The following is a 19,245-nucleotide window of genomic DNA, read 5'->3' on the forward strand; positions in this document are numbered from 1 at the left end:
TGTTTCCCAGGTGGAGAAGCTGAAGGCAGAGCAGTCCCAGCTCCCCCCCACCCCCCTGCTGGGCCGCAAGGTGTTCCTGGACCCCCAGGACGCCTCCCCCTCGCCCTCCCCCTCCCGCAGCGTAGGCTCCGCCCTCATGAGGCAGACCATCTACGAGCAGGCCGAGCCCCGCCCCGAGCGCCCGCCCCAGGAGCCCTCGCCCTCCTCTGTGGCTCGTCGCCTCGGCTCCACCGTGGCCAATTACACGCCGGTGATGAACGGCTCCTCCTACCGTCACCTGGAGCCTCGGCTCGTCGGCATGGTGGGCTTGGCCGCCGGTCTCAGCGCCGCCTCCTCCTCCTCTGCCGCCGCCGGCAACGTCATCAGCAACGTCGCCGTCAACGTCGCGTCCAACATCCCCACGATCGCCGTCGACGCCGTCGCCACGGTCACGGCGCCGGCGTCGGAGGCCAGGGCGTCCCCGTACCTGCGGCAGCCGAAGATCAAACACATCGACGACGTGGTGACGCCCCTGCTGGTGGCCGGACGACTGGAGAAGGCCCGGGAGAGGGAGCGGGAGAAGGAGAGGGAGGGAGAGCCAGGCAGAGAGAGGGAGGGAGAGATGGTGATGGCCGAGGTCGTGCTCCAGGAGCCCGGCAGAGAGAGGCTGAACAGCGAGCCCAGCCGAGGGGCCGCCAGGGCGGGCAGCAGCAGCTGGACGGACCCCCAGTCCCAGCCCCAGGGCAGGGAGGCCCGGCTGGAGCGCCAGCTGAGCAGCGAGCAGCTGATCCAGGCCCGGAGGGACGAGCTGCCCCAGGAGGTGTGGCGGGAGCGGGCCGAGCGCCACGAGAGGCGCCTGGAGAGGCAGACGTCCAGCGAGCAGGAGGGCCACGCCCACGAGGGGCGCCGCCGCGACCGCCACCGCCTGGAGAGACAGGAGTCCAGCGAGCACGACACGGCCAAGGAGCACTCGGACCGGCGCTCTGCGGGAGGGTGAGTCCCCGTGGGGGGCGGAGGAGCTGGGTGGGTGAGGGAGGCTAGCGCAGAGGGGATGGGTGTAGCTCTGTTAGGACGGGTGTCGTTAGCGAGGATGGGTGTAGCTCAGGGGGGGATGAGGATAATTCAGTGGGGAAGAGTAGGGGATGAGTAGAGCTCAGTCAGGGTGAGTGTGGTTCAGTGGGGATGAGGACAGTGGTGTGGTGTGTGTGGTGTGTGTGTGTGAGGGGAGCTGCTGACCTGGTGCCCTGGCTGCTTCCAGGGAGAAGAGGTCCACGCTGGCAGACATCGTGGAGCAGCTGCAGGAGAGAGAGGCTGCCCAGGTCTGGACTACGCTTGCGATGGATCAACGGGTTCTAATGTCATGTCGTCTTATACGTGGACAATATTAACATTTGATATCACCCCACACTGTCCTCTTTCTCGCTCCATCTCTCTCTCTCTCTCTCTCTCTCTCTCTCTCTCTCTCTCTCTCTCTCTCTCTCTCTCTCTCTCTCTCTCTCTCTCTCTCCCCCCCTCTCTATCTCTCCCCTTCTCTCTCCACCCCCCCCCCCCAGGCCAGAGGTGAGGTTCCCCGCGTCCCTAACGGTGTACCAGAAAAGCCTTCCCGCCCCGAGCGCCCCCGCGCCAGGGACCGCCCCAAGCCCCGGCGCCGACCGCGCCCCAAGGAGCCGGCCGGCGGGGAGCCTCGTCGCTCCCGCTCCGCCCCGGCCCAGAGCAGCCCCCCGGTGCCCCTGGTCCCCTCACACACGGCCCACCACGAGGGCTTCCTCTTCCGCAAGCTGGACATCGAGACTCTGAAAAAGAGTGCCAACAGGTGGGCATGCGTGGGCACAGCCCTGCCTGGTGGTCTGAAGGAGGAGGCATGGGCCCACTAGCTGTAGCATGCTAGCCAGCTAGCTAACTTAACTGACCTTAACCTCTGTCCAACTGTCGCATGAACACTGGCTTCGATGACATATGTTCTAGCGTTGTTTTGGTGCCCTAGGTCCGAGACAACATATGTTCAGGCCTTCCTGTTGGGAGCTCTACCCACAATGACATATGTTCAAGTAACTGACACTGAATGATAACATTATGGGTCAGCATATGTTCTAGCTGATAGTGAAATCATACATTTGCTTAAGGACATGTGCTTTTGTCAGCCAGGCTTGTGTATCGGAGCTCCATTCTGTGTTTACAACCTGCAGCAGCCGATGACACACCGGCCGCCTGCCATCGCACTGCTTGCAGCAACAGCATGCATGGTGCCTCTAACCAACCCCTGCTCATAGGGCGGAGCGAGGCCGGCTGGCACAGCTGGCCGGCTGATGGATGTACTGGGGTCTGGGGGGCTACGGTGTGGGCCGGGGCCTGGGGTCTGGGCCCGGAGCCCGGGGCTTGGGTACTTTATCTGCCCAGTGTCCAGCAACTGTAGGCAGTGTGGTATCCAGCTCTCTCCCCTCTGCCCGCCCAGGCTCCCGGATGTGCCCCCACATCGAACCCAGAAACGCAGCTTCAGTCGGCCGAGTTTGAGGGCCTGGCTCTAAACTGCCTCCCGCCACTGCACTGCCCCTTAAAGGGCAGGGTGACCAGCTGCCCCCCCCCCCCCCCCCCACCCACGCGCACCAACCCCAGCCAAGCGGATGAGCCCCACCCACTTACCCATCGACCGAATGTTTCCGATGTACATGTCTAGCTATGTACATGCCAAGGTAAAGCTGAATGGCTCGTTTCACACTTAGCCTCGACCAGCTACACGCCAGCTTTGACATGGAGACACGCATGTCACGGCGTCCGTAACAGCCGCCGTTCGCCCGCCCCGCCACAATGCCATTTAACCAAACTCCTCTGCTTCTTCTCCCCTCTGCTTCTCCTCGCTGCCGGCTCCGCCTCCTCCCCTCTCCCTCCAAGGTAAGCCACATGTCGCCCGCCCCCTCTAACCCGCACGCTTCCCCTCCCCCCTCCCCCCCTCCCCCCTCCGCCCCTCCCTCCGTCTGTGTTTGGCCGTCTGTGTTCTCCTCCCTCCGCCCTGCGCGGCCGCCGTCCAGGCCACGCCCCCCCGCAGGTGAGTGAGGTTAGGTTAGCGTTGAGCCTCGGGGCGTTGTCCTTCTGACCTCCGCCCCTTTTTCTCCGCCCCCCCCTCCCCGCCCGCCCCTGCAGCAGATCCTGGGTGAACTTGTACTGCGTCCTGAACAAGGGAGAGATGGGCTTCTATAAAGATGCCAAGAACACCAGCACACCTTACAACAACGAGCCCCTGCTCAGCCTCAGCCACTGTGACTGCGACGTCACCAACGGATACAAGAAGAAGAAGAACGTGTTCACGCTCAAGTACGTTTGGGATTCGGGGGGGGGGGGTGGAGGGTTTGGGTTTCGTTGAGTCTTTGTGTATCTGTTGTATCGGCAGTCTTTAGAAGGATTGTAAACTTAATTTCTCTTTCTCTCTCTTTTTCCCCCTTTCTCTCTTTTGCTCTCTCTCTCTCTCTTTCTCTTTCTCTTGCTCTGCAGAACACAAGATGGCAGCGAGTTTTTGTTCCATGCAAAGGATGAGGTGAGAGGTTTTTTAAAGGGGAATTCCACCATCAGTATGGTTTTTCTTTCATGCACTACTGTTTAATATCCCAAACATTGTGTTGCTTTGACCATTAGCCTACAGGTATTCACAACAAAACATTTGACAATATTATGCACATCCAATGCTTGGTTTTTCTCTCACTAAACAATTGGAGTAGTAATTAGTAATATGTTTTAATTGCTTAATTTCCTTAGGTTTTCCTAAATCTTTTTGTTGCTGATTGATAAGGGTAAAAAATATTCAGGATTTGCTGAGGTAGCAATTAATATATTGTCTTACCAAACAGTTGTAAGTGGGCGTAAATGTTTCAGACACATTTTTTCAGACAGTACATTTGCTATTGATTTTGGTACATATCAAAAAAAAAAGAATTACATTCATGCAAAAATCCCAAACATGGGTTTCCCAAGAACCTTCCTTGAAGCCGACTCATTTTTCTGTTTTGCATGTCTGGTCCTTGTTCTCGTGTCACTCATATAGCCATCGCGGATAAGCATGGGATGGTGAATGGAAAGGTCTAATACTGGAAAATAACAACCTGACTGTTCATTTTTTGGTGGAATCCCCCTTTAACTGCCCTCTGCCCCATCTCTCCTTCTTGCACTGGGCCCTCCATCCATCCTAACTGGGACATGAGTCCATAACCCAGCTGGTCCTCACAGTGTTGTCTACCTTTCCACGCACAGGACTTTAACTCTTGTTTCTCACACTCTCTCTATCCCTCTCGTCTTTCTCTTTCTGCCCTATTTATCTGTTTGTGTTGGTGTCTCTGTATCCCTTTCCTCTCTTTCTTTCTTTCTTTCTTTCTTTCTTTCTTTCTTTCTTTCTTTCTTTCTTTCTTTCTTTCTTTCTTTCTCTCTCTCTCTCCCTCCCTCCCTCCCTCCCTCCCTCCCTCCCTCCCTCCCTCCCTGCCTCCCTGCCTCCCTGCCTCCCTGCCTCCCTGCCTCCCTGCCTCCCTGCCTCCCTGCCTCCCTCCCTCCACCAGGATGATCTGAAAGCTTGGATCACCAACATCACCACTAGCATCTCGGAGCACGAGCAGATCGCCAAATGGGGCCAGCCTCACCCTACTACCTCATCCACGGACGAGGGCACACGGCGCGACGGCAGCAAAGCCGACAACAAATCAGAGCGCGGCGGAGAGCGCTCCGACCGGGGCGAGCGCGCCGAAAAGACGGAGAAACCGGAGCGTTCGGAGAGGTCGGACAAGGGGGAGAGGTCGGACAACAAGCGGTCCGAAAAATCCAGCAAGAAGAAATGAGAATTTGCGCGTTTGTTGTGTTTTGGGGTGCGTTGGAGGGGCAGGAGGGGAGGGAGGGGTTAGGGACTGAGGTGAACAGTGTAACACTCTGGAGCGTCCCTCTAAGCTCTCCCACATCCCCCCCTATCTCAGTGGATTTGGTGTGAAGGGACAAAGGATGACAAAGATCTGGTGAAGGGATGGAACGGACAAGGAGCGGGGGTCTGTCTGAGCCCCTTCGACCCTCCTGTCTCTCTCTCTCTCTTCCTCGACTTCTCTGCTGCTCTGTGGAGGCCCGACCTGCTGCCCCCCGGTGGAGAAACAGGAGCATGTCAGGAAGCACAGCCTTCTGGTCAGGCGTGCGAAGGGAAGGGTGGTTTTCGCTGGTAGATTGAAAAACGTAGCTCATGATGTTTCATGTTTCTTTTTTATATGAGATGAGCTGTATCTGTATGTATCTCCTGTCTGTCTGTCCGCCTATCTAACGTCCAGTCGTACAGTATATTCCCAGATGAAAGAAATAAGCCAAAATGTTTTTAACTGACTGGCCTCTTGTTTTTGGAAAGAGAGAACAAGTTTTTTCTCATTTCTTTTTTCTTCTTTTGATATTTCTGCTCGTTCACCCTCCAATCCAGACCACACATCTGGACTGAAGTCTGTTTCACTTCCTGGATCTCGCCTGTTTTTCTTCTGCAAAATGGTGTCATCGACCAGCCCCTCCTCTCCGGATCTGGGTTGACCAACACCGAGCCGCCCTGGTGTTCTGGGAGGAGGAGAGAGGGAGGAGAGTGGCTCATCATCCCGTCGGGCTGGTCCTGCATCTACAACCATCCCCTGCCAGGCTTCCACCTCCTCCAGACCTCCAAGCCCTGGAGCCCCTGGAGCCCCGGGCCAGAGCCCCAGCTCCAGAGAGACATGGCAGGCTTCATACCTCCAAACACCAGGCCTCCTCCTTTCTCCTTCCTGCCCGCTGCTTGTCTCCGCTCGCCCGTGGGACATTCTCTCTCGTCAGATCCCATCAGCCACATTGCTTTTTATAAACCGTCGAAGGTGGTAGATAAACGTGTGTGTATGCCTGTTAGTCACGTGCGTGCCTGTGCGTGCGCGTGTGTCCTGCTGCTCTCCCAGGGTCTCCATAGCTCAGGTTCTGTCTGTTGTCATGCGCGCTCCTCAGATCCCCCCTCAGTCTTCCACGCATGGCTGGTATGCTCACTCATGCCACGCTCTTACACACACCCAATCACAGGAGGGCACAGCCTCGGTCGTGACCCCCAGGGTCAGAGTTCAGGGGTCACACAGAGGTCACTGTCGATCGACGGATGTAATAGAAAAAAAGTGTTTTGTCAGGATAAATGAATGAATTGCTGTGTGGATGAGACGTGGAGTTGCATGTCTTGCTTGGAGAATCATTTATCCTGAGGGCTAACGCCCTAGAGGTATTCTATGTTGAGATGTTGAGCGTTTTCTTTTCCGCGAGAACATATTTCTTTGTTCCTTTCCAAGCTTCATACAGTGCTCCACATGGATCTGTCTGTCTGTCATAGCGTCACAAAGCCATAAATGGTGTCAGGAAGTTCCACTTGCTAATGAGAGAACCCTGTCATTCTAAAAAGCTCTGTATGTAACTGAGATAGATGTGAGGGGGGGTTCTGTGAAGGGACAGTACAGTGAAGGTGTCATCAAATGCGTTCAATTTGAGTAGCTTTTTCTACCTTGTTTTTTTAAGAACACATTTTATGCATCTATATATATATAAATATATATAATAGGCGTGAATGCCAAATTAATGCAATCCATTATTACGCATGTTGGACACAAGGATGGACAGAGGCTATTTTTGAATGAACATACATAACTATCACATGTAATGTGGCATATATCGTCCAGTATACAAGACACTGCACACGGTCGGTTGGGCTACTGTTGGAGACCACTGAGACAACAGAACCGGGGTCCTGAATTAAAGGGTGTGTAAACAACACGCTTCATAGCGTGTAATACAACACTGTGCAGTGGTGAATACTATCAATAAACAAATCCCTGTCTTCAAGATAGGGGCCCACTGTGTAGTAAACTCACCACTACCTGTGTTAGCACCTGACTGCTCACAGCTCGGACATCCAAGTCCCAACAACAAACTAATGCTCAATAAAGAATGATCTGGTTTCAAATGGATGTATGTAATTCTTTAGTTGTTGAATCGATATGATGGTTGATGATTAATTCGAGTTTTGTTTTTTTGGCGGTCTGTGGTTTTTCGGGCGTTCTGCTCCTTCTCACAGGGTCGACACAAGCGAGCCGTCTGCTCCAAAGACCTGTCGCCATGGTAGCATCACTCAACAATATAACGTTCATATCTTTAACATGAATCTATTTATGTCTCCTGGTCTTCTGTCACCCATGTTGCACTAACAGCCATATCGATATCACTCTGAACCGTCTGCAGTTTGAGGTTTTACAGAGCGGAAAGCCTTGAGAGGAATGTGAAGACTGAGACTTTATGCAACTTTTCCTTTGCACTAAGAGGCTTCCTGTGCCCCGGGGCTAGGGTGGAGGAACAGTGGTGCTTCAGGGTCTCAGAGGGAGTTCCATTCATGTCCACAGGTCAATAAAGCGGTCAGTGATTTATCCATAAGCCTGACACACAGAGGTGGGTTTGTCCATGTTGTGGCCCCAATCAAAACTCACTTTAGGGGCCCCTCCTTCACTTCCTGTCATGATCATTTTAACGACACAGCATCACTGGAGCGGTAGGAGTTCTTTTTCATGCAGTGGCTGTTTCTAACGTCATCGTCCATCGTCTTGCCTGACACGCTGAGTTCTGTGTTGCATGCAGAACGATCCTCCTCATCACCCATCATCTTAGACGCCATCGAGACTGGAGGAGCTGGTTAACTGTTTACTGTTAGCCGTAACTTTACCTGTCTGTGGTTACGTTATACTCCTGAATCAAAATCCTCCATAAATGTGTGTTGACTCATTCTGTCGCTTATAGCCACCATTTCTTCCCAATAGTTTTGATAAACGGATCATCGTTTTTCCACGCTGGACATTGTTGTCATTTGTGAAGGTATTGTCTATATAATCTTGCCCTTTTTCATGTTTTAGATCAAAAATCAGATTATAATCTGAGTTGATAGACCAAACACCAGCCAGGTGTCATCAATACATAGAAAGCACAATTTTATATCCTAATGTACTGTGCAACTTCAACTTCATAGTGACACTTGTAAGGAATCACTGATATCACAATGCTGATGCAGATGGTGTACACCATACAAGATAAAGTTGACTATCAAGCAGTCATAATGCTTTAGCCATGACATCACAACAGATTTTATGGGCATCACCTAAAGTAAAAGTTTCCCTGGACAATTTAAGTAAAGTAACGCAGCCTGGACAAGCCAGAGACTAACAGACACATATTACTGTGAATTGTGCTTTATTTGAGAGAATCATGTCATTGCTATTTCCATCCAGGATGTCTGACTGATCAGTGGGTCACATGTCAGTGACTGACACCTCTCATTGGTTCCCCAGCACTTTGACCCCTGACCCCAGAGCACCACTGTTTTTACTGGACCACAGTCTGTTCTACAGCTTGACGAACTGTACAAAATGTAATTGCTTAAAGTATTTTCTGTAAAGATTTTAAAAAGAAAAAAAGTTCTTTTTTCTGATGTTATATTGGGAAAACCTCCTCTTTTTTTGGTTTTCAACAAACTTTATTAACTCTCTATTTTGTTTTGGGAATGGGAGGGGTGGTTGTTCATTTGTACAGACTGGATGAATCAGGCCGCTTCACCACATCAGGTCAAAGAAGTTGCATGAATGACTTAGTCTCTAATATGATACTGCAGTGCATGTCTCACAGTCTCATTACTCCGCTACAAGATCACTGTCAAATATTGGGGTGCAACACAACCACAGTCCGAACAAAGAGAAAGGTGAATGAATGACTAATAATGTATGAACCAGATCCAACTCTAAAAGTCTGTATAGTTGTTTCTTTGAATTGATAAATACAAATTGTGATATTGAAAAAAACTAATGTGTTGTTGATTGTCTCTGCATGTGAGAATCACATATTTAATTATGTCTACTTTAAAAACTAAGTTCTAAAAGATTGTCCATACATAAGCCAAAGGTAAATTTAAGACCAGGGATGTAATCCTAAACAGGGGTGATTTAACTGTAATGAGCTATTTAACCTCTCTAGAAGAATAGGTTTTCCTTTCTGTGTGCCACTTTCTGTATTTTCATTGCTATTTCCTTACACCTCCTTCCAACTCCATTCCTGTGTTTTCAGTGTGCTGATCATAGAGGTTAATATAACGGTGCTGATGCTTTGAGAAAGTCGAAAGCAGTGTGAAGCAGTTTAAAGTTTAAATTTTAAAAAATTAGAAAAACCTGCCGTACGCTAACCAAAACAGCAGGTGGCACTGTGGACTAAGAAATACATAGTTGACTACATTCACACAGTAGAATAAAAATAAAATGCTGGTTCAGGAAGTTGCATCCACCGCCAGCTAGCTAAACCACATTTTTGGGTGATGGATTAAACTCCTAAATATGCAGCGTGTGGGTTAATAACTAGTAACTTTAGCCACAGCTCAAAACATGGCTAATATGGCGAGGACCGGGGATATTATTCATTTAAACGTTGGAGGAAAAAGGTGACCGTAGAGAATGTTTGTGCCATTAGCCAGCTAGCTTGTTAGCTTCGCCCAGTATTTTATTTTTTTGATCCCGTGAGAGTGGGACTCAGTTTAGGCAGTGTGTAGGAAGTCTAGCTTTACTACCTTGATATCAACTTGCTAGCTAACGTTATAGTGTTAATTGTTTGAATCCTAGCGACATGATTATATCTACTGTTGCTTGTGTTAGCTGGCTAGGCGTTCAGCAAAAACCACATCCGTTCATCTCACAATAGTTTGTGTTTCTCAGGTTCAGCACCTCGAGGCAAACTCTGACATGGGTCCCCGACTCCTTCTTTTCCAGGTCGGTGTGTTTCTAACAATTCCGATGTCTGCCTACGTTGACTACTAATTAGATGTCTAACTTTACAGGACTTAACAAAACTGTTCTTGTCAATTACAGCCTTCTGAGTGGGCGAATCTCGAGTCTGAGGGATGAGACTGGAGCTGTGAGTTTGATAGACACTCAAAGATGATTGTGTGTCTGAGTCTGTGGAATGTAAAATAATACAAATATTAATACTAGTATTTCCCTTGGGGTTAATAAAGCGTTCTATCTATTCATCTCTCTCTCTCCTCTCACTTGGTCTACCTGCAGATCTTTATCGACAGAGATCCGTCTCTCTTTGCCCCCATCCTCAACTTCCTGCGGACCAAAGAGCTCCACCCACGGTCCATTAACGTGCACCTGCTCATGCACGAGGCGGAATTCTACGGCATCGCGCCCTTGGGTACGGAAGTGTGTCTTTAAGGCAGTGTGACGGCCTAGGTCCTTAGGGGCTGATTTCACCCAAATGCCATCAAATTTCATTTGTGTAGCCCTTTTCACAAGCGATGGCACAGAAGTCTTCACGCACGCCGACAGAACTGCACTGACCAACCAACCGTGTGATGGCATCTAACTGTGCTGTTCCTCTGTGTTGTAGTGCGTAAGCTGCAGCTCTGTGATGAGCTGGATAGATCCTCCTGTGGGAACGTGTTGTTCAATGGCTACCTCCCTCCACCAGGTGGGGCTGTACACTGCACTACACCTCACCGTGATAACTGTTACCCTCCATAGGTCATGTCCAGCCTGCTAGACTTGGGGTGGTCCATGAGTCACTGAATTAAGTCCAAATTCCTTAGTGTTGGGTTCAGTGATAGAGCATGTGACTGCAAATGAATCCCATTTTCAAATTCACCACACCCCAGTCAATTTGGATAAAAACCATGTCCTGAAATGAAAATATAAGTGAATTAAACGTATGTTTTGGCATGACAATGAATATCCCCAACATGTCGTTTTTGGACGAAAACGTACGCTTTCCGACGAGAACTGAATATCCCTGACGTGTGCTTCACGGCGCCTGCGTCATTCTCCCGTCTTGTCGCTATGTGCCAGTGTACCCAGCCAAGCGGCGGAACCGCCACAGCGTGGCAGGACCCCAGTACATGGGGGGCCGGGCGGGGCTAGCAGAGCGGGCGCCGGTCCGCCGCAGCAACACCATGCCACCCAACCTGGGCAACGCTGGCATGCTGGGGAGGGCGTCTATGGAGGAGAGGATCTGTGGAAGTAAGAGAGCACCGCTCAAACTGCCCGTCTGAGGGAGGGGACGATGTCATGTTTTTAGATTGTTCATCTAGTTGGACAGGTATAAATGGCTTCACTAGTAAAAAAAATGATTCAAGCAAACAATATATTATTTTAAGAAGTCTTATCAAGTGAACCTTTCTTACTGCTCTGGCAGCCAAATGTACGTGTGTCTAGCAAGCACGTATCTAATATTTTTGCGCTTCATTTGGAATGGGCAGTTTTGCAGTGAAGTGTGTTCATCTGGTCCTTGATGACTGTACTTGTGGATTCCTCTCCTCCCAGACCAGGTGGCAGATCCAGGCATGGTGAGGATCATCTGTGGCCACCACAACTGGATCGCTGTGGCCTACGCCCAGTTTGTCGTTTGCTACAGGTAAGGAAACCCAATGGGTGGCGTCCTTTTGATAGTGAATGCTCTTTGTAGCTACTGAACAGGACTTGGTGGGATGTACATCAAGGATGATGTGTACCAGGAGGATGTACACTAAGGTGACGGTGAACTAAGCTTTAGTGTGCTTGATGGTCCCCTTCCCCCCCAGAGTGAAGGAGTCGACAGGCTGGCAGCAGGTGTTCACCAGTCCCCGGCTGGACTGGGTGATTGACAGGGTGGCCCTCAACGCCAAGGTGATGGGTGGCTCCCTTGGAGACAATGACAAGATGGTGGCAGTTGCCTCGGGAACTGAAATCATCCTCTGGACCATCTGTCCCGATGGCAATGGCAACGAGATTGGTGAGGCAGCAAGCTGTGTGTGTGATTGACAGACTGTCTAATTGGTGACTTGTAACTAGCAAGTAAAGTGTGACAATTCTTGTCGTGTATGATTGAAAGGAGGACGGAGCGGGCAGCTGTAGTAACCGGGTGCTGTTACCCTCCTGTCCTCTAGGGGTGTTCAGTCTCAACGTTCCAGTGGAGGCTCTCTTCTTCGTTGGTAACCAGCTGATCGCCACCAGCCACACAGGGAAGGTGGGCGTGTGGAATGCCGTCACCAAGCACTGGCAGGTATTGAAAGACTCCCTGTTTTTGTTGAGAGACTTCCTGTTTTTGTTGCGAAAAAACGTGCTAAAGGTCTACTAGCTTCCACATGACATTTTGAATCATTTAAGCATTAGTTTGTATGACATCATCCATTTGTGTCTGTTTTTGTAGAACCAGGATGTGGTTCCCATCAACAGCTATGACACAGCCGGCTCCTTCCTCATCCTGGGCTGCAACAATGGATCCATTTACTACATAGGTACGAGAGGACCAATCACAGTGTTTAACACTGGGCTTGTCTCAATGAAGGCTGCTCTGACAGGACAGAGCAGTAAGATGCTGTTGGCTTCTGGGGATTCAGTCATTGCTGACTCTTTGTCTCTTTTCATTTACCCAGATGTCCAGAAGTTTCCGTTAAGGATGAAGGACAATGACTTGCTGGTGACTGAGCTGTACAGAGACCCGACTGAAGACGCCATCACGGCCCTCAGTGTCTACCTCACACCCAAAACAAGTATGGCCGCTCTGTTGACTAACAACATCCTGGTTATGTTTCTGTGTATGCTTCAGTCACTTTTAATGGTGTGGGTTTCAATTGAGTTATTGTGGTGTGGGTTTCAATCAGGTTCTGGTGCTGTGTGTGTGTGTGTGATGGGTTTCTGGGGTGTAAATTTGCATGCTACTAACCAACCGCCAGCTTGACCAGATGGGTGTTTGGTTGGGTTGGCTTGGGGGCAGAGCGCTCTGCAGAATCACTGCTCCACAAATCACCTCACAGGCTAGCCACTGAGTGACCCTTTTAAAGAGAAACGACACAACCTCAATTTCAGCAATCATTTTAGTCCGTCAGTATATAAAATATAAACAAAACAACGACAAAAAACGAGGTTTTTGTGGTCAGTTTCTCTGTAAAGCTCAGCAGATCCCCCCCTTCCAGAGGGCCCCTCTGTCAGGCTGTGACGGAGTGCTGGTTAGATGTAAACTCCCCAGCATGCATTGCGGCTAAAGTGTTTAAATCTGGGGTTGAAGTCCCGCCTGGTCATGTGTGGTCAGGCGACAGCGGGAACTGGATCGAGATCGCCTACGGGACCAGTTCTGGGACGGTGCGTGTGATCGTGCAGCACCCGGAGACGGTGGGGTCGGGGCCGCAGCTCTTCCAGACCTTCTCTGTCCACCGCAGCCCCGTCACCAAGATCATGCTGTCTGAGAAACACCTGATCTCAGGTGAGCTTCAGCAGAAACACCGCAGAATCACCTCACCTCAGGTGAGCTTTATTAAGCTTCAGTCCGGTTAATCCGAAACACCTCATCCTAGGTCCGGTTAATCCGAAACACCTCATCCTAGGTCCGGTTAATCCGAAACACCTCATGCTAGGTCCGGTATATCAGAAACACAATGTCAATCTCGATCTGCGTGTGTCGCTGTGTTTCAGTGTGTGCGGACAACAACCATGTGCGCACCTGGACCGTGACCCGTTTCCGGGGCATGATCTCCACGCAGCCTGGCTCCACCCCTCTGACCTCCTTCAAGATCCTGGCGCTGGAGGACATTGACGAGCACGGGGGCTGCAGTGCCGGCACGGAGATAGGTAGGGACGCCCCCTGGAGGGGGCAGGTCAAGGGTCACGTGGGAGGGGCAGAGCATCTGACTGCAGGTCCATAGGTTACAGGCTCAAATTCCCCCCCTGTACTTTTCTTTGGATACAACTATCCGTTACATGAATACCTAATATGTTATATGGGTGGTCATATATATAGAGCTCTTCAAATAGCTGAAAACTATACATAATTGTAATAAATGGGATGATACATTTCCAGCAGTCCAAAGTTGAGCTCACAAAGGGAGGTCTGGAATACATTTACATGTTTTCATTTAGCGGACGCTTTTATCCAAAGCGACTTCCACGAGAGAACTTTACAAAGTGCATAGGTCACTGATAATAACAACAAGATAGCCCCAAAACATTGCGAGTAGCCAAAACATGAAGCACATATTGTGAACAACCAAAATAAGTGCTAAAGGGAAGAACCAGAAGAGCATGTAGTTAAACAAGTTACAATTAAACAACATGAACTGCTAAGTGCAGGCGTACCTGTGGAAAAACAAGCAACAATAAAAACAATATATCACAGCGAGTACAAAAATGCAACTCGGTTACCACTAACCACAAGAGCAACAAGTCTCTAAGCAAGAGTCATTGTGATCCTTGAGGAAACTAACATCGGGTCATGAATACCTGTAGTATATGTCTGTGGCATATGCTATGTGTTTAGATGTCAGTGTGTGTGTGTGCGCGCTCTCCCCAGGTCCCTACGGAGAGAGAGATGACCAGCAGGTGTTTATCCAGAGGGTCGTCCCAGACACAGACAAGCTCTATGTTCGACTCTCCTCCAACGGCAAGAGGTACCACTGTCTTTCTGCTAGTCTGTCTGTCTGCCCCTGCCTGTCTCTCTGCCCCTGCCCGTCTCTCTGCCTCTCTCTTCCTCCATCTGTATTTCTACCTCAGTCGGTCTGTCTTCATCCCAAATCACAGTGTCAATCCACATAGTAGGAGCGATCCTTCAGCTTTGCTTGACCTCTAGCGGGGGCTCTCTGACCTGTCTCTCTGACCTGTCTCTCTGGCCTGTCTCTGACCAGTCTCTCTGACCTGTCTCTCTGACCTGTCTCTCTGACCTGTCTCTCTGACCACCAGTCTCTCTGACCTGTCTCTGACCTGTCTCTCTGACCAGTCTCTCTGACCAGTCTCTCTGACCAGTCTCTCTGACCTGTCTCTCTGACCCGTCTCTGACCTGTCTCTCTGACCAGTCTCTCTGACCTGTCTCTCTGACCTGTCTCTCTAACCAGTCTCTCTGACCCGTCTCTGACCTGTCTCTCTAACCAGTCTCTCTGACCCGTCTCTGACCTGTCTCTCTGACCTGTCTCTCTAACCAGTCTCTCTGACCCGTCTCTGACCTGTCTCTCTAACCAGTCTCTCTGACCCGTCTCTGACCTGTCTCTCTGACCAGTCTCTCTGACCCGTCTCTGACCTGTCTCTCTAACCAGTCTCTCTGACCCGTCTCTGACCTGTCTCTCTGACCAGTCTCTCTGACCAGTCTCTCTGACCTGTCTCTCTAACCAGTCTCTCTGACCCGTCTCTGACCTGTCTCTCTGACCTGTCTCTGACCTGTCTCTGACCTGTCTCTGACCTGTCTCTCTGACCTGTCTCTCTAACCAGTCTCTCTGACCCGTCTCTGACCTGTCTCTCTAACCAGTCTCTCTGACCCGTCTCTGACCTGTCTCTCTGACCTGTCTCTCTGACCAGTCTCTCTGACCAGTCTGTGACCTGTCTCTCTAACCAGTCTCTCTGACCCGTCTCTGACCTGTCTCTCTAACCAGTCTCTCTGACCCGTCTCTGACCAGTCTCTCTGACCAGTCTCTCTGACCCGTCTCTGACCTGTCTCTCTAACCAGTCTCTCTGACCCGTCTCTGACCTGTCTCTCTGACCTGTCTCTCTAACCAGTCTCTCTGACCCGTCTCTGACCTGTCTCTCTAACCAGTCTCTCTGACCCGTCTCTGACCTGTCTCTCTGACCAGTCTCTCTGACCCGTCTCTGACCTGTCTCTCTAACCAGTCTCTCTGACCCGTCTCTGACCTGTCTCTCTGACCAGTCTCTCTGACCAGTCTCTCTGACCAGTCTCTCTGACCTGTCTCTCTAACCAGTCTCTCTGACCCGTCTCTGACCTGTCTCTCTGACCTGTCTCTGACCTGTCTCTCTGACCTGTCTCTCTGACCAGTCTCTCTGACCCGTCTCTGACCTGTCTCTCTGACCCGTCTCTGACCTGTCTCTCTAACCAGTCTCTCTGACCTGTCTCTCTGACCTGTCTCTCTGACCAGTCTCTCTGACCCGTCTCTGACCTGTCTCTCTAACCAGTCTCTCTGACCCGTCTCTGACCTGTCTCTCTAACCAGTCTCTCTGACCCGTCTCTGACCTGTCTCTCTAACCAGTCTCTCTGACCCGTCTCTGACCTGTCTCTCTGACCAGTCTCTCTGACCCGTCTCTGACCTGTCTCTCTGACCTGTCTCTCTGACCCGTTTCTGACCCGTCTCTGACCTGTCTCTCTAACCAGTCTCTCTGACCCGTCTCTGACCTGTCTCTCTGACCTGTCTCTCTGCTGCCCCCCTGGCAGGGTGTGTGAGGTGCGCTCGGTGGACGGAACCTCCATCACAGCCTTCATGGTCCACGAGTGCGAGGGCTCCAGCCGCATCGGCTCGCGTCCACGGCGATACCTCTTCAGTGGCCATGGCAACGGCAGCATCCAGATGTGGGACCTGACGACAGCGATGGAGATTGCTGGGAAGGTGGACATCAGAGGTAAGACTAGCTAGAACAACTAACGAGTACACCGACTAGGACAACTATCTGTTACACTAGTCGTAAAAAATGTCCAGACAACAATACAATGATAGAGGTCGCTGGGAAGCAAGACATCAGAAGCTTGATATTATAGCGGGACTAGTAGAGAGTCAGGACTGGAGATGGAGAATTCTGATTGGATATTTTGGATTGGTTCTTTCCCAGCACTGGGCGGACCAACAGAGGAGGAGCTGCTGGAATTGTTGGACCAATGTGATCTGGCCTTGACCCGCACGCCTGACATGAGCCCCGCCCCTTCTCTTAGCCACTCCCATGCCTCCACGCCCCGGGCCTCCACCTGCAGGTGAACACACACAGGAAAAATGCTGAAACACACACTCTCTCTCTCACACACACACACTCACTCTTTTAAACAATACATCAAGTTGTCGCGCAATAAATTGTACTGTAAACTGTAGCTTCTCGCCTTTTTTAGTGACTGTCTTTGTTTTTATTTGTAATCGTCATTTCTCTTCTCCTCTCTCTCTCTCCCAGCCTCCAGTCCCAGCTGAGCGAGAGCTCCAGAGGGGATCGAGGAGGAGGTCGGGGTGTGTGTTCTGGTCCGTTCTCCGGCAGCCTCCCCCGCCCAGCTCCCCCGGTGCCCCTCAGCAAGCCCCGGGACGGGGTCCTGGGGGCCCTGGGTCTGCAGCCCCAGCACCTGGGCCTCAGCCAGGCCTCCCTCACCAGCGGCAACGGCAGCCCCCGGCCCCCCCGCATGGCCCCCCAGGACAGAGAGCGGGAGGCGGGCGCCATGGGGTCTCTGCGCAGGGGCAGCTTTGTGGAGCGCTGTCAGGAGCTGGCCAAGGGCACGGAGGTGGGGGGGGGGCCCGGGGGCGAGGGGGCGCGGCGCAGCCTGGCGGGGTTCCCTGATCTGGAGGCCCGACGGGGGCTGAGGACCCCGTCCTCCTTCTCCTCCGGCCCCCCCTCCTCCGCCTCTCCCCGTTCCCCCTCCCCGTTATCGCAGTCGGCGACACCGGCATCCTTGTGTCCGTCACAGCGAAGTCGACCCTCCGCCTCCTCGCCAAGCCACGCCCCCACGGGCCTCAGTCCAATCTGCTCCCAGACCCCAGTTTCCCCTCGCAGAATTGAGTCTCCGCCCATCGAGGAAGCCCTGCCCCCTTCCGAGGTTTCAGCCAGTCCGGAGAGCCCGCCCTCCACACCCCCGACCAGCCCAAAACCACCCATGAATGAAACCAGCTTCTGATTGGTTGCTGCCACAATAACCATCACTGTGACTGAGATGTGTGGCTGTGGAGTGGGCGTCGGTGTAAATGGTGTCACATGACTAATATACTTCCTGTTTGGGATGCTGTTCTGCTTCAAGACATAACTGTGATGTCAATCCACTGCTTCTTGTGGGGCTGAGTCTAAACTGGTGAAAGCTTATGACATGACATATATTTATAGATTACAGGTGGTAAGTAAGTAATACAGATGGTCAGTATAGCTTCCCGGGCCTCTTAAACACTCAGCAAATATCAATTATTTAAGTCAGAAAAGTCAGGTGGAAAAACTGTTTTTGTAGTAGGATTTGGATCTCCTCCTCTCCCCCTTCCTCCTCTGCTGTCTGGATGTTGTTGTGTCGGCACCTTCTGGCTTTCCTCACACCTGCACATCCCCCCTGACTGGTAGGAGAGGGAGGGTTAGGTGGTGGACACCAGCAAGCTGCTGCCTCTGTTTGGAGTTTCAGAGGACAGATGTTTCGGATCAATGTGTCTCACATTGGAAGTCTTCCTTCAGATAGGGCACATCCCTTTCTTAACATGTTCTATAAAAAAATATATAATATTATTCTTTCTAACCTGAGCTTAGAAACGAGGCAGAGTGTGTGGGAGAGAGGGTGAAGTTTGTCTGATTATTCTTGAATCAATGTAAACACCAACATTTGTCTATGCATTCTCTGTTGAAGCCTGAAGTCTTTGCGAAGTTAAAGCATCAGCAGAACGCTCTTGGGGGTTGTTGCTAACCAAAAGAATGTATGTATCGAAAGTGAATGACCGATTTCTGAAAACAGTGTTGCACTGGAAATGACCCGAGTGCCTTCTTAATCATGAATGATGGTCTACACTGCCAAAACCTGTGGGTGTGTGAAACTCAAGGACCACTGTGTCCTGTCATGTGTCGTGTGTTAATTTTGTCTAAGTAACTAGTGTTTGACCGAGACAAGCGTTGTGTGTGTGTGTTCCCCAGACCTGAGAAGGTCAAGTTTAGATAGGGTTCAGATGAGGTCGCATCAACCAACACTCATGTTCCGTCACCTGTATATCAACGTTATCATTTGATGTTTTACTTTATTACTGTCCGTTCGTCTCTGAGTGGGGATTGTTCTACTACAATGGAGGGCTACTTCCTACACTATCACTAAGAGCTTTAGCAGCAGTGTTACTAGCATTCAGCCTGTGAAGAGGCCGAGGTTTCCATGGAGCTGTTTGGGTGTTTTCCTAACGTTCCTGCCACTGGCCACACAGGGACTGTTCATATCACCCTCGTGCCCTGAAGATGTTTCTTCGATGTTTTCTGAATATGCTCCAATTATGTATTTGAGAAAATAAACATGCATATTCCGCGTTCCATAATGTTAAAAGAATATCGGTTTTCCGTTCTGAAATGGTTGTGAAGATTACATGGACAAATGTATTGTATGTGTGTTCTTTGAAATGGACTGGAGAGTGAATCAGAGTTCAAGGATAGTGAGTGGCTTCTTGGATGTCATGCTTTGGAGTGCAGCGTTTGGTATTATCTCATCAACACTGGCCCGTGTCACTTTTTATGACTACTTTTCTAACTGGGTTACTTCTCATAATAATAAAGAATACAAAAGTATCAACTAATG

At 50.8% G+C, this 19,245-nt stretch overlaps 2 protein-coding genes across 3 annotated transcripts in view; both read left to right on the plus strand.

The window, feature by feature from the left end:
- LOC124478256 (spectrin beta chain, non-erythrocytic 4-like) overlaps positions 1-8,743 on the plus strand; it is a 54,321-nt gene extending 45,578 nt beyond the window's left edge. Inside the window, 6 exon segments of the mRNA XM_047036482.1 lie at positions 11-972; positions 1,238-1,298; positions 1,533-1,792; positions 3,121-3,288; positions 3,466-3,508; positions 4,518-8,743. Coding sequence (XP_046892438.1) covers positions 11-972; positions 1,238-1,298; positions 1,533-1,792; positions 3,121-3,288; positions 3,466-3,508; positions 4,518-4,793 — 1,770 coding nt within the window. The 3' untranslated portion in view covers positions 4,794-8,743.
- A 516-nt stretch (positions 8,744-9,259) lies between these two features.
- Positions 9,260-19,243, plus strand: shkbp1 (SH3KBP1 binding protein 1). Of its 2 annotated transcripts, none has more exons than XM_047036486.1 (17): positions 9,260-9,448; positions 9,720-9,773; positions 9,873-9,918; positions 10,068-10,200; positions 10,396-10,476; positions 10,851-11,021; positions 11,325-11,415; positions 11,582-11,772; positions 11,927-12,042; positions 12,190-12,277; positions 12,416-12,532; positions 13,048-13,242; positions 13,452-13,607; positions 14,326-14,422; positions 16,186-16,370; positions 16,578-16,716; positions 16,908-19,243. In XM_047036486.1, exons 1-17 carry the CDS (start codon positions 9,393-9,395, stop codon positions 17,614-17,616), a joined length of 2,625 nt encoding a protein of 874 aa, XP_046892442.1. In that variant the 5' UTR covers positions 9,260-9,392; the 3' UTR covers positions 17,617-19,243. The 2 variants fall into 2 exon arrangements, with proteins under 2 accessions (XP_046892442.1, XP_046892443.1); XM_047036487.1 differs by having other exon boundaries at positions 13,072-13,242.
- Positions 19,244-19,245: the final 2 nt, after the last annotated feature.

The sequence above is a fragment of the Hypomesus transpacificus genome, chromosome 15 (assembly GCF_021917145.1).
Source record: "Hypomesus transpacificus isolate Combined female chromosome 15, fHypTra1, whole genome shotgun sequence".
In the NCBI taxonomy this organism is placed as follows: Eukaryota; Metazoa; Chordata; class Actinopteri; order Osmeriformes; family Osmeridae; genus Hypomesus; species Hypomesus transpacificus.